The sequence below is a fragment of the Bos grunniens genome, chromosome 16 (assembly GCF_055505025.1).
Source record: "Bos grunniens cultivar Pamir isolate PY7600 chromosome 16, Bosgru_T2T1.0, whole genome shotgun sequence".
In the NCBI taxonomy this organism is placed as follows: domain Eukaryota; kingdom Metazoa; phylum Chordata; class Mammalia; order Artiodactyla; family Bovidae; genus Bos; species Bos grunniens.
In genome coordinates, this window is record NC_141180.1 from 81,192,330 (window position 1) to 81,205,411 (window position 13,082).

Below are 13,082 nucleotides of genomic sequence, written 5' to 3' on the forward strand. Positions count from 1 at the left end.
ATTCTCCAGGCAAAAATACTGGAATGGGTTGCAATTTCCTCCTCCAGGGGATCTTTCCCACCCAGGGATCAAACCTGGGTCTCCTGTGTTGCAGGCAGATTCTTTACTGACTGAGCTCCGAGGGAAGTCTAGCTGCTAATATAAAGGAAACTAATTTTCCTGATAGGCATTTCGTTACAAATTAAAACAAAGAAAGAAAGGACTGCCAAGCCTGACTCTTTCATCCTTCCAGATTCATCCTTTTTCAAAAGCCCCAGCTTCATAGTTTTCTGATTGCAGACTCTAACCAAGGTGGGCAGAGCAAAGCTCGTTTCCTAAGGGAGTGACACTGGCAACCAGGGCTGTGAATCACCAAAGTGTTAGCAGAGAAACACTTCAGGATCCAGTAATAGGCTGAGTCCTGGGCTTGCACAGATAGGCTCTCAACGTGGCCGTGGCAGGGCCCTTCTCAATTTTGACAACCGGTGACCTTACCCAAAAGTGGATACACACAGAGGATAGCACAGTCACAAGTGGGCATGGATGTTTATTCTCAGTGCACAATAGTTTGGTTTCTGCTCATCAGCAACAGCATCATTGGTTCTAAAAAAAAAAGATCTCTTTTTTCCTTCTTTTAAAACTCCCCTTCCATTCTTCCTGTCTCAATGGAACAACGTATTTGAATTTCAGAATTGCCATTTATAGCGTTTTTTTCCTAAGAACCATATAAATACATGCAAAACATTGTACAGAGAGCTTAAATAATATTAAAATGCAAATACAGATTGGGTGTACTGCTTAGCTGAACTGTAGGTTATAGCACACACTGGGGTACACATTGCTTTGATATCACCACTTGTGTATGTCATGCAGATCACGATAATCAATCTTCCGTTTTGGTTGTTTTTTTCTTTTATACAAAATACCAGTGCCTGTTATACTAGTTACTGAAAAGAAAAAAAAAAGAAACTCAAAATTCCTATCTGTGCGCTAATTTGAAACAATGTAGATAGGTTTGTTGGCACATATATATGGCATACTCACATATGGCATATATACATACAGGGAGAAAACATGAACCAAAGGCCAATTCGGTCATGGGGAGCTCACGTCCCCCCACCTCTCCTGATCAGGAGGAAAGGGGGCAGCAGGTCTACCAGCAGGCTGGGAAGGTAAGGGCAGCACTGAGCTAAACGGAGGGGTGTCTGGTCTGTTCTGAGGAAGAACCTGTAAAGGCTGAAGAAGAGCAGGCATTTACAGAGGGTCCCACCCTCACCACTGCAGTGAGGGGTCCCCAGCTGTGCAGAGGGAGGAAGAGGAAGTGTGCACTTTGGGATGGCATCACGGGCTGCTTCAGTCACTAGGCAGGGAAGACAGGAAAGAGAAGTGATGAGTTTAGAGGTTTCAGGATACATGTGAGCTTGCCATGACCCTGGGTTTTGGCAGTGAGGTAATCACTCAGATTTAACTGTGCGGACTCTCCCCTCTGAAGCTCAAGGGAAGAAGAAATGCAAACCCTGAAGAACTCACAAGTGCCTGCGGGATTTCTTGGTCTCTCTACCACACTTAGAGATGGAGAGTCATTTTAGAAGCAGAGGACACCTATGGGAAGGATCTAGTCAAGATTGTCACCTAGGGCTAGAACCAGCCTTTATTTTTCCATGTACAGCTATTATCTCCCATCTAATATATTGCATGAAACTTTTCTAGGGGAGGGGGAGAAGTCTCAAATCAAATCCTTGCACAAAAAAATCACTAATGGAAAACTCCAGGGGCAACAGGAGGTGAAAGAACTGTAAAAAATGCAACCCCCAAATCAGAGTACCCGTGCAGCCCAAGTGTCTTGGGTACCACTCTGCTAGCTGTTCTTCAAGAAATATATATCTACCTGAGGTCCCTGATCCTGATCACTAGTTCCTGATACCCATTTCCATGGGGACGTGCACTTATTTCCTGCCAGCTGTTCCTTCTTCCTGGATGCCCTCCTTCCCATTGGTAATCTACTGCCCATTCTTCTAGTTTTATCAAGAGAGGAATCTAGGATAATATTTCCCCCTTTTCCCCATCAGACTCTTTTCAAATCCAAAGCACCATTTTTGGGGGAAAGCTTTATTAACTTATGCCATATTTATTCACTGCCAGTTGGATCACTGAAACTGAATAGGAAAAAAAAAACATATAAAAATATATGCACATAAGCACTTAAACTTGCTCAATTCCATATCAGCAAAATTTATATTAAAAAGTTCTAGAATCCAACAAAATTCTTCCCCCTAAGGATAAAGATGGCTGTTTGGAGAAAGGTAGTATGGTGCATTGGTTCTAAAACCAATTGCAAATACATTGTAAGTCACCTGTCGTGTCTAACAGTTGGTTTTGTGCCCCCTTCCACAGGGTTACAGGACAGCACTTTATTTTAAATCCTTTAAACAAAATACATATGGCTGACTCAAAAAATATCAGTTTATGATCTAAAGAAAACTATATATTGTTTGCATAATATTTCTGTATTTTCTCTCTTACTATGGAAACTAGAATACACACAAAAAATCCCATTGACTTTAAACAAGTAGACACAAGCCCTCAAGAGGAAACTTGTCAGGCACCATGAGAGTCTTTCGGGAGCAGGAATGATAAAATAGCCTCCAAAGTTTGTTTTAAAAACTGATCTGAGGTAATAAAAGACTCAACAGAACTAAATCTTCCAATTACTTAATAAATATGTATGTGAACATCGAACACCTCGGGTGAGCTATTTTTCCCCCCATTAGTACTGAAGACGGAGAAAAAAAAGATCACTGAATTTGGGGGCTGATGTACTAATGGGAATGTGCAGGGGGTACCGTTTCTTTATTTTTCCTTCCTTAGGGCAGCTCTGGTGAGGGGCGGGGGGGGGGGAGGGGGGAGGTAGCCACCTTCCTAGGGCAGCTCCGGTGAGGGGGAGGGGGGAGGGAGCCACAGGAAAAGGCTGGAGAGGACAGCTCATGTCAGCGGACCCCCAGATGGAAATGCGGCAGTCCCCAGCCACCTCAAGGCCCTTCTCCCTGTCCCCATCACTCGAGAAAGAGGGGAGAGGCTTCATTTATCCGATGGAGATGGGACTTGGCCGACATGAGCTGACTCCTGCACAGAAGAGCTTATATCAGCGCAGCAGGGAGAGAAATGGAGAAACTGCAAATGCAGCTCCACCCCGTCCCACTGAGGAGCACTTAAAAAAATCTCCTAGCCAATTCCCTGGCTCCTGAGAGCCAGGCGGGGAAGGGGATGCTCTGGGCAGTGCTCAGGGAGAGAAGGCACAGGGCTTAACTGTGCCGCACTGAGCGTTCTAGAGGGGGCTTGAGCAGGGTGTAGGGTGCAGGAGCAAGGAGGGGAGCCTCCTTTTGCTCCTTTAAGTCAGCGGAGTGTCACTGGAACCATATATTTTCAAAATCAGAATATCTGAGAAAGGCTGGGGCCCTTTCAGCAACTAGCTGAGCTAGGGGACACAGCAGAGTAGAATTCGAAAACTGAAGGCAATGTCCAAGCTGACCCATCACCTGAGCTCCAGGGTTCCGGCTTCTCTGAGGTTTTCTCAGATCCTGCTCAAGGGCACTTTGGCCTCTCCCACGCCTTCTCAGTCCTCACTCCCCCAACAATCAGGCCCTACCGGAGAAAAGCCTTAGCAGATGGCTTTGAAAGCAGCAGTGGTTACTCCGAGGAGGACTCCTAGTTGGCTTTGGTGGTCTGTCTTGTCCTAGATCTGCCAGCTTCTGTTCCTTAATATCCAAGTCCAGTTAGGAGGCAGGGTCAATCTTAATTCATTCCTTTGCCACCACTTTAGGAACAGGAGGAAGCTCAGGCTTCAGGTGAAAACTACAAACCACGTATGTGTAAGCTTCATGGTCAAGGCTAATCTTCCTGGCACTTAGAAACCACACACACCGGACAAGATGGCAGTTTAGAAGCAGACAACCTGGCAACAACAGGGCTATAGTATTACCTGCTCTCAACTGCTTCCAAAGGGCTGTTAGCAAAGAAATGTTATCTGTCTCTAGAAATAAATCAAGAGTTCCATTGGGGCCGGAAGGGAGAAAGGTCAAAGTTGACTCAACTCACCTATATTCTTTCCATTTTCTTAATCATCACAACTTAAAAAAGAGTGAAGGTAAGGAAGACGGCGGTCACAAAGGACCAAGAGATTGTGGGGAGGTTTGATTGGAAGGGCAGAAAGAAGCTAAGGGCCTCGGGTACAAGTTTTCAAAATGGAAAGACTGTTTTCAAACAATCACTCTATAGGCTGATCCTGTACCTTCCATTCTTACCTCAACACGTTTCATTTGATAACGTTTGTAGCTCTGAATTTTTTGAGCTCCTGAACAGCATAGACTCATAGGGTAAAAATCCACAAGTAAGGAGACTGGTGACCTGGGTATGAATGTTGGGGAGAACTGGAGGTGGGGTAGACGCCAAGACGATTTTCGTCATTTCTTTCAAAATGACTACTGACACGTCCGAGGGACAGATCCACCACTCATCACTTGCCTGGGGCTTAACTGGGTCCCGCTGCAAACCCCAACTCGAGTTTCAGTTAAAACGCTCGTAGGTCTGTGCTCTTGCCTCCTCATGGCAGGTGAGGGTTCACACATACTTGGGAGCAGCTGACACGACGGTGAAAACTCCCATCATCACCTTACTGATGGGACAGATGAAAAGGGAGACAGGGAAGGCAGGAATGGGGAGCAGAGAAGAAGTTCACACGGACGTCTCCAGGCTGTGTAGAGGGCTGTCCGAGTGGGAAGCAACAATTTGTACTTGGCAGCAATCCACCGAATTGTTGTTTTTGTTGGTTTGTGGAGTGACCTCACCATCCGGCGAGGACGTCTTAGTCCCAGGCTTAGACACCTTTTCAAAAATCTCCTCTTCTTGCTCATCCAGGAGTGGTGTTCGTGGCCCCTCCTCATCTATGGTGAATTCAGGGTGGGTCATGAAGTTGTGGATGGAGTTTTGGTTCTTGGGTTTCTGAATGCTTTCGTGGAGGGAACTATGGAACGCTTTGACCACTTTGATCTACACCAGGGGAAGGAAAAGGAGGGTGAGAAAACGCAGCGGTGAGAACTGGTCAGCAGAACAGGGGACTGGGTGGTTTGATGACAGAAACAAAGCCCAAACTACAGAACACTACCGCCCCACAACCCAAACCAAAAGTATGAGAAGAGATCATGAAACACCAGAACACCACGTGACTTAAATTTCAAGCACTGAGGTGGGGTGGGGAGAGTGAATAATGACAAACAACTAGAATATTTCAAAGCTGCATAAAAAAAGTAGAAAACCCAAAGCAAAGTTAGCATTCCCAAACAATCTACTCTTAAAATTAAATAGGAAACAAAAAGATTCATTAGTTCTTTTGGATGGGAGGCAAGGACGTTGGAAGTAGGTGCAGTTTAATAGTCAAACTTAAAAGATGATCCAGACATGTGGATTTCTGTGTTGGGGCCAAATAATTTGTGAATGTGGAATGGAAGATTACACACTGAAGTTTAGTTATCTGTTGAAAACCCCTCAATAAGCCAAACACATATCAATTTGCACACAATACACGTTGGGTGATAAGCGACCATGAATACTGTGTGGCAAGGCAGACAATACCATGCAGCTGTGTTAGCAGCATGCAAGAAATCAAAATTCTTATACTCTCCAATTTAATAATTGCTCTTTCAATCAGGAAACATGCACATGTTTATATCCCACAGTCTCCACTGTGTCCTCTTCCCCCAAACAAAGCAGAACTCCACTCCTTCAGTCCCTCCCCTTGAAGAGGTGGATAAATACAGGCATCACAGTTGCCCCCTCTGAGGCTGACAGAGGGCTGCTCTCTCAGTTCAGACGCGGTTGGACGCGTGCAGCCATGACTCTGACGCACAGCAGCTGTGCCGAGTCACAGAGCTTTCTCCAGCTGTTTGTAAACTACGAAGAGGAACATAATCTTAGGTAGGGGAGGGAGAGCGTGGGCTCAGAACAGAAGCCACTCAGGCCAGGAGGCTTTCCTGATGGGATGGATCAAGAGGATGGAGGAAAGGGAGCCACCTGCGGCTTGTCAAAGGGGATACACTCCTGTGAGTGTCACAGTCTGTCCTACTGCACAATAGAGGAAGGGGTTCAGTTTAGAAGAGAAGAAGAAACACTTGACAAGCATTGACTACTTTATCCATAGGCACCAGCTCTTCTGGCAGCTGTTTTTCCAAACTGGAAAGCTCTCTGAGGTATGCTTTAGAACTTGGGGTGGTAGTACTAGAGTAGGGGGCAAGGTGGGATCCTGAGAGGCGGAGAGAGAGGGGAAAAGAAAGTGGTCGTAGGACAGTTTCAGTTCTTGGGAGGTGGCTGATCCTAGACTGATCCCAAAGTTCCTTCATCAGAAAAGAAATGGAAATAACGCAGGAGAGGCTGTTGAGGTGGGAGAGGGGAAAGAAGTGATGGGGGCTGGGGCGGGGAACCTCTTCCAGCAAAGAATACTTCCTGAGGAATATGGATCCAGCAGAGCACGCAGACAGACAGGCAAGTAAACTGTACAGCTTGTCTCAGTGCTTCCTGTCACTGTACAGAACCTTCCAAAGTAATGCACAAGAAGGTTCACTGAAGTTGCATCTCTGCGGCTAAGGCTTTCTTTATCTTGCCTCACTCCACAGCACACTGGCAGACCCACAGGACAGAGGGCGCTCAGAGCTCAGAAGGCAGAGGACGCTGGCACTCGGTGAAATCCGCTCAGTGCTTCAGCCAAGAAGGATCGAGGCACCCGGGTACAGATTCACCTTGCTGCACACAAAGTTAGGATCTACTCTTCTATCCCTTTGGCAAGATCAGATGGAATACAGGTTACATCTGGTTTTCAGGAAGTCCCGAGTTATAATGGGTCTACATCAAATCTTAGAGCAAAGCACCTGGGATGAAGCAAGACCGAATCCAAAGCCCTAGTCAGGTAATGGGCTCAAAGCCACACTCCCCCCGCAGGAGTGCTGGCCCAGCCCACACTTTCCACTCTTCCGATCTCCACGTTTCTAACACGTGCCACAGGCGACAGCAACCTCTATACCATGAGCTGATCATCTTCAGTATCAGTGATTTTCAAACTTCCTGCTTCTATTTTTTTTTTTTTTTGAAGCAACTGAATACTTTGTTAAAACAATTATATGTTAAGTCCAATCTAGAAAACAGATGTTTATAAACAGGGGTCGCAATGAGGTTCTGGAGCCCTGTTTGCTGGCTTTTCCTCTCACCTGTTGGGGGGACGAGTCACTGTTACAGGCAATAAGGGAGATGAAGGTGACGTGGGGATGGGGACGGAAAAGATAGGGACAGCGTCTTCTTTAGGGGAGCAAGGAACAGTCATCCAGCTAGATAACAGGGCTCTGGACTCTAAAGAGAAAGCAGCCACCTGTAAGGGAAGCTCGAGAAGAGGAGTCAGAGAGCTAGGAAGCACCACCTGGTAGCCTGGCAGGCGGAGAGGAGGGTGGTGGGCAGAGGGTGTGTGTTGCACCAGAAGGCCCCTCAATCCCAGCGCTGACCTCGGAGACTCTGTGACACGCACGGATGCCCACCGCACAGCTACCTCATCACAGCCCACCCCAGGCGGTGGCAGCCGCCCCTCCTGATGCACAGTGCCCGGTGCCCGAGCAGTGTGGGGGATAAGACACAGATAGAGGTGGGTGCTGGGCAAGCTTCAGGCCCCTCCACTGGGCCAGCCAACCTTTCCCTCCCCAATCACCGTCACTCAGAGTCTCTGGGAAACGTCACTTCTGGGGCGCTTATCCTACCAGTGAAAGTGGCAGATTGAAGAGCAACTGGTTCTCATGGCTCAGAGGCCTGAACCAGGCTGGACCTTAGATTAGGCATGAGTGCTTAAGGGCCACTCTCTGGAGTTCAGTGAATGGGAAGATGAAGACTTCCTTTTCTTCAGCTGGTATTCTGCAGTTTTCCTTTGCAGAAATTAAGGGAAGAGAAGGAATTAGGGCCTTCCTAGAGAGGGAAATCTTGGGTTTTCCAGGCGGTGGTAGTGGTAAAGAACCTGCCTGCCAATGCGGAAGACATAAGAGACACAGGTTCAATTCCTAGGTCAGGAAGATCCCCTGGAGGAGGGCATGGCAACCCACTCCAATATTTTTGCCTGGAGAATCCCATGGACAGAGGAGCCTGGCGGGCTATAGACCACAGGGTCACAAAGAGTCGGACATGACTGAAGTGACTTGGCATGCAGAGAGGGAAATCTTAGAGATCAGTCTGCCGAAGGTTAGATAAATACTTGAATCCGTTTGGAAATCTGTAATGGGAAACGGGTTTTAAAATGCATGACTGTAAGTTCTGGGCCCTCCAGTAAGAAGGCACAGCTGGAGAAAGAGCAGGTATGGCCTGACTCTCCGGATCTTCCACCTCTGCGGGTCTGCACCGTACCCTCCACCAGCAACTCTACACGAGCCCAGTGGCTTAGTGTCCTCCCACCCTCAAATCACCAGGACGGTTGGCACCAACCCTTCCCAACAGAGAGGCAGGGCTTAAAACAGAACAGAGACGAATCAGAAGGACGTGGTAAAGCCAGAAGAAAGCAGGGAACACGAGCGATACGGGAAGACTAGAGCAAGAGAGCCTTGCATGTTGGTGGGGTAAGTCGTAGATCTTGGCTGCCTTTGGGCCTAAAGAATATGCATCTACATAAACCTCCTCTCCCCCTGCTCCTCACACCTCACGTAAGAACACTTAGGGCTGGCTAGAAAGACAATGGATAATCTAGGTCTGATCATCCTACACACTCACCATCAAGTGAACCACAGATAAAGCAGTTGCTCTTTCTTTACCCGCCATCCCAGAGATGGAGCGGTGGTATCCAGGAGTCAGGGGACAAAGAAACAGACTAAACACTCAGATATTTGAAGTCCACAATATACTTAATACAGAGAGACTCCTTCCCCACCAAATACCTTAACAGCACTATCAGCAAAGAGACTTCTGTTTCCTCTCTGGGTCCCACTTGGGGAAGGTAAAAAGATCAGGAATAGGAAGGCATAAGCATTAGCAATAATCCAATAATCTACCTATAATCTACCAGATCTTAGGGTGAGCCTTGATGGCATTCTGGTTGACGGGATGACTGAGAAAGGGGTCCTAAAACTTTACAGCCAAAATAAAATATGAAGTGTTGGTTATAAGTAAAACAATCAGATTAGAGGAAAGGAGGAAAACAAAAAAAAGGTTGCTCTTCAGAAATTCCTAAAAGAAAAAAAAATTTGTTTTTAACAGGTGAAAAATAAGTTATTTTGATCTTTTTATATATTTCTCCTATGAGATGTGAATGAATAGATTCTTAAACCAGAGTTTGGCTTAAGATCCCTGAAAAGTAAAACAGCGGGACTGCTCAGACCTGTGCACGTGAACTGAACATCTTTTCTTCATATTCAGCCGCCACTTTTATGCCAATGCTGCCAGCTAACGGAAGGGTGGCGGCCAAGAAGACACTCTTAGTATTGGCCAAACTCAACGCTGATTCAACTATGACAGATCTACCTCTTAAAAAAAATGGGAATAATAGCTCCTTTCATGCCTTTTTTCAGGAGATCTCAAATTTGCCCCCAGATGAAGAGTTCCCAAGTCTTCATTTCGCTTAACCTTACACCTAACCTTAGGGGACAGAGTTGACACTCAAAGGAGCAGAAGGAGAGGAAAGGAACAACAACATCTTCAAACAAAGTAAAGTAAAACAAACAGAACTCAAGGAAGGAACAGCAATGCAGGGGAACAATCAGAAAACAAGATTACTGTCTTTAAAATGGTTACGGTTTAATAGCTTTTCAACATTAAAAAATTAATAAAATTAAAGGGCACACAGCTAGTTTTGGAGTGGGGATTTTGCCCCAACTTTTCTTTCCTTAACTCAAAGATCAAAGGGAAAAACCAAAAGGAAAAGATAACCACGACTGGTTAAAGTGAATGCCACGTGCTCTCTTGTGGTCATTTTAGCAAATCATGCATCATAATAGACTATCACTCACTGCCCAGAGTAGGAGATGAAACAGCAGCAGCAACAGAAGTGGTGGGGGGAGATTTGACTGGTGCAACTGTTACATAGGATGAGCTAGGAACATGTTTTACATCAAGGTGTTGACCCATGGTCTGGCGCTTTAGGACTCCCTTAAAAGAGGCTCCCGTCTGGAATGTGTTAATTACGTCGATCTGCAAAGAATCAGAAAGTGAGACAGCTTTGCTCCACAGTCAGAGAGAAGTGAGAAGAGAGGAAGGGAGGGTCCAAGAGGGTTAGGGGAGGGGATGGAAAGAGCTGGGGAAAGGGGACAGGAGATGGGAAGCCAGAGAGAATCCCTCACACACAAAACGACAGTCAGGAGAAGGGGGGGAAAACGTTAATTGCAAATCACACTTCATTTAAGGAACAGTTTGCCGTGGAGTCTACATACCCAGCCAGAATCTAGCCTTCCCTTCCCTTGTAGCCTATGAGGGACATTTTAGGTGTGCTGGTGTCCAAACATATCTAAAATTTAAAGGGACTTTCCCCACTCCTGACTCCTGACAGAGAGTGACAGCTTATTCACAGCTTTGACCCATACTCTTAAAAAAATAAAGCATGCAATTTAAGATAGTAGGCAAAATATATATTACTGAGTTTTGAGGCTCAGGAACTCTAAACCAATTAAACTGATTACCTATTCTTGCAGATTTTCCAGGAAAACAACTTATGTGTTTAAACAGAGGCAGTGTAGTAGCCCACACACAAGTGGCCATGGGGAAAAGGCTCCTAGACCACGAAATTGCTGGGCTCACCCTCTTCTGGGTTATTCTCTGAGATACCCTTTCCTCGGGTGGAGTAGACAAGGCCTCTGAAGGCGGAGCTCAGGAGCCCAGGGGCCAGGCCCTTAGAGAGAAGGCCTCCAACAGCAGTCGTGGAGTCCTGGAAGCACCGGCACAAGTCAGTCATGAGCTCAGAAGGTAGACGGGCCCAGGAGGAGGAGCTGGCTGAGAGTGGCGGCGGTGCTCACCAGCTGTGGGTCTAGCCCTGCACAAACTGCCTCTGATTTTCAGGGTCCAACTCTTCAGAGACAGAGGCAATGAAGGCCATTTGTCTTCTGACAGTGGCCTTGATCTGAGGCCTCGGCAACCTACCGCCCTCATCCCTGACTTCTGACTAACAAGGAACAAATCAAAAAGAACTTCCTTACCCTTCAAGATCTGGTAGAATCACATTAAAAATGCCCAAATGCTTAACACCACGGGTCAGTCTACCAGGGAGGTAGGAGAGGTGCTGACCCCACTCATCTAACCTCTCTTCCCCAGGTGAGAAGATGGGAGTGCAGGGACCTTGTGAATCAGACAGTTGCTCTTATTTATAAAGCTTCCGGAGAAGCCATGAAATGTTTAGGGCTAGTTTCTGGATTCAGACCAGGTTTGAGGTAAAATACCACTCTTATCACATGATACAGTCCTCACTTCCAAGGGATGGAGGAGCCTGACGCTGTGAGAGAAAAAGGTCTGCATGTGGGAAGGGCTCAGCCACATGGAACAAGGGGCTGGAGAGTCACTCCTCGGGCTTGTTAAGGCCACAAGGCCCCAAACCATGAAGCTGGAAGTTTACCAAGATTCAAGCCCTTGGGTTTCCCTAACTTCCGCCCTCTAGTGCTTTTAAGTCTCCCAAAGTTACAGGGACCAGGAGGGGACAGAGCCTGGCACTTCCCATCTCAGGTGCTGCAAGGAGGATGACAAGGACCAGCTCTGCCGAGGGAAGGGCTGAGGCCAGGAGAGGGCTTTAGGGTCCAGGGTGAAGGTTAGCAGTCAGCCGCAGCTGCTGTGGCTTCAGGACTGATGGCGCAGACTGCTCTTCACAGCATCTTTAACAGGTCGCCTGTGTTGCCCAAGTTCAGGCTTTAATGTCATTCTGGTCCAAGTGCCTCTTGCTCTAACAGAGAAAGGCAGTATACCTAAAGCTATGTAGGCAGCAGAACCAGAGAGGTATAGTCGAGGGGATGGACATTGGTAATGGAGGGGAGGGCAGATCCATGAGTCTCAGCCCCAGGAGAGAAGCCTGGGAAGGAGCCACGAGACACTGGAACGAGGGGATCCTGGCTAGGAAAAAATGTACATAGTAGAAGAGGAGGCAGATGATCCTGAAGGGAAGAAAAGAAGACAGGTTATTCTGAAAAGAGCAGGCCTGCAGGGAAGCACCGAGGCCTCAGAGATGGGAGCCACAGGCACCGAGCTCTCAGGGTCCGGGGGGCCCTGGCTGGGGGTGCACGTGCAGCCTGGAGTGGGGCTGCTGTGGAGACTCTGCAAGTGCTAAGGCGGCTTCTGCAGACCCTTGGGATTTCCCTCTGTGAGGAGGAGCTCAAGACAGGGGAAAGGGGCCCCAGGATTTCCCTCCCTAGCCCTAGTTCCCCATTTTCATCTGCTGTCTTGTCTACAGGAGACCAGTTCCCAGCTGCTACAGGAGTCCTCCCTTATCTGCAGGGGATAAATCCCAAGACCCCCAGTGGATGTTTGAAATCGCATAGTGTTAAATCCTGTATATACTATGCTTTTTCCTAGACTAATGGGCAGGTAGCTGATATAGTGAGGATATGATAGGCAATGGAATGATTTACATCCAGGGCAGGATAGAGTGGGACAATATGAGACTTCATCAGCTACTCAGAATGGCATAAAATGGAAAACTTATGAGTTATTTATGGTGGTTTTCATTTAATATTTTCAGATTGTGGGTGACCAAAGGTAAATGAAACCAAGGAAAGCAAAGTCATGGATAAGGGGCGATCACTGTATTTACCTTAGAATATTCATTTCACCTTTCTTCCCTAGAAAGTGGTGGGTTTGACAAAGGAACTTTTGAAACCACCTGCAGTGTTGTTTAGAGGATGAAATTTACTTCTGGGATCTCTAGCCAATCTGCAGAGATGCACAGGCCTGTTCTCTGGAGAACACCTTTGAGAACTTGGGGATTTACAGGTCCCTGAGATAGGAAATTTTAGGACTAACACAATAGAGGTATGTGAGATAAGAATGGGGAAGTGTTAAGATTATCAATACCTAGACCAGGCCATTTACCCAGGAAAAGGTAGCTACAGTTGCTGCATGAA

General features: G+C 47.0%; 1 protein-coding gene across 8 annotated transcripts in view; it reads right to left on the reverse strand.

Annotated features, from left to right (window-relative positions):
• Positions 1–506: 506 nt before the first annotated feature.
• ATP2B4 (ATPase plasma membrane Ca2+ transporting 4) overlaps positions 507–13,082 on the reverse strand; it is a 100,185-nt gene continuing 87,609 nt past the window's right edge. For 5 of the 8 annotated variants that reach the window (XM_086345771.1, XM_086345768.1, XM_086345770.1 and 2 more), the window contains one exon: positions 507–5,025. In XM_086345771.1, the coding sequence (XP_086201897.1) occupies positions 4,711–5,025 (315 nt within the window). In that variant the 3' untranslated portion in view covers positions 507–4,710. Of the gene's footprint in view, positions 5,026–9,987; positions 10,177–13,082 lie in introns of those variants that run through there. The other 3 variants (XM_086345776.1, XM_086345773.1, XM_086345775.1) reach the window with 2 other exon arrangements.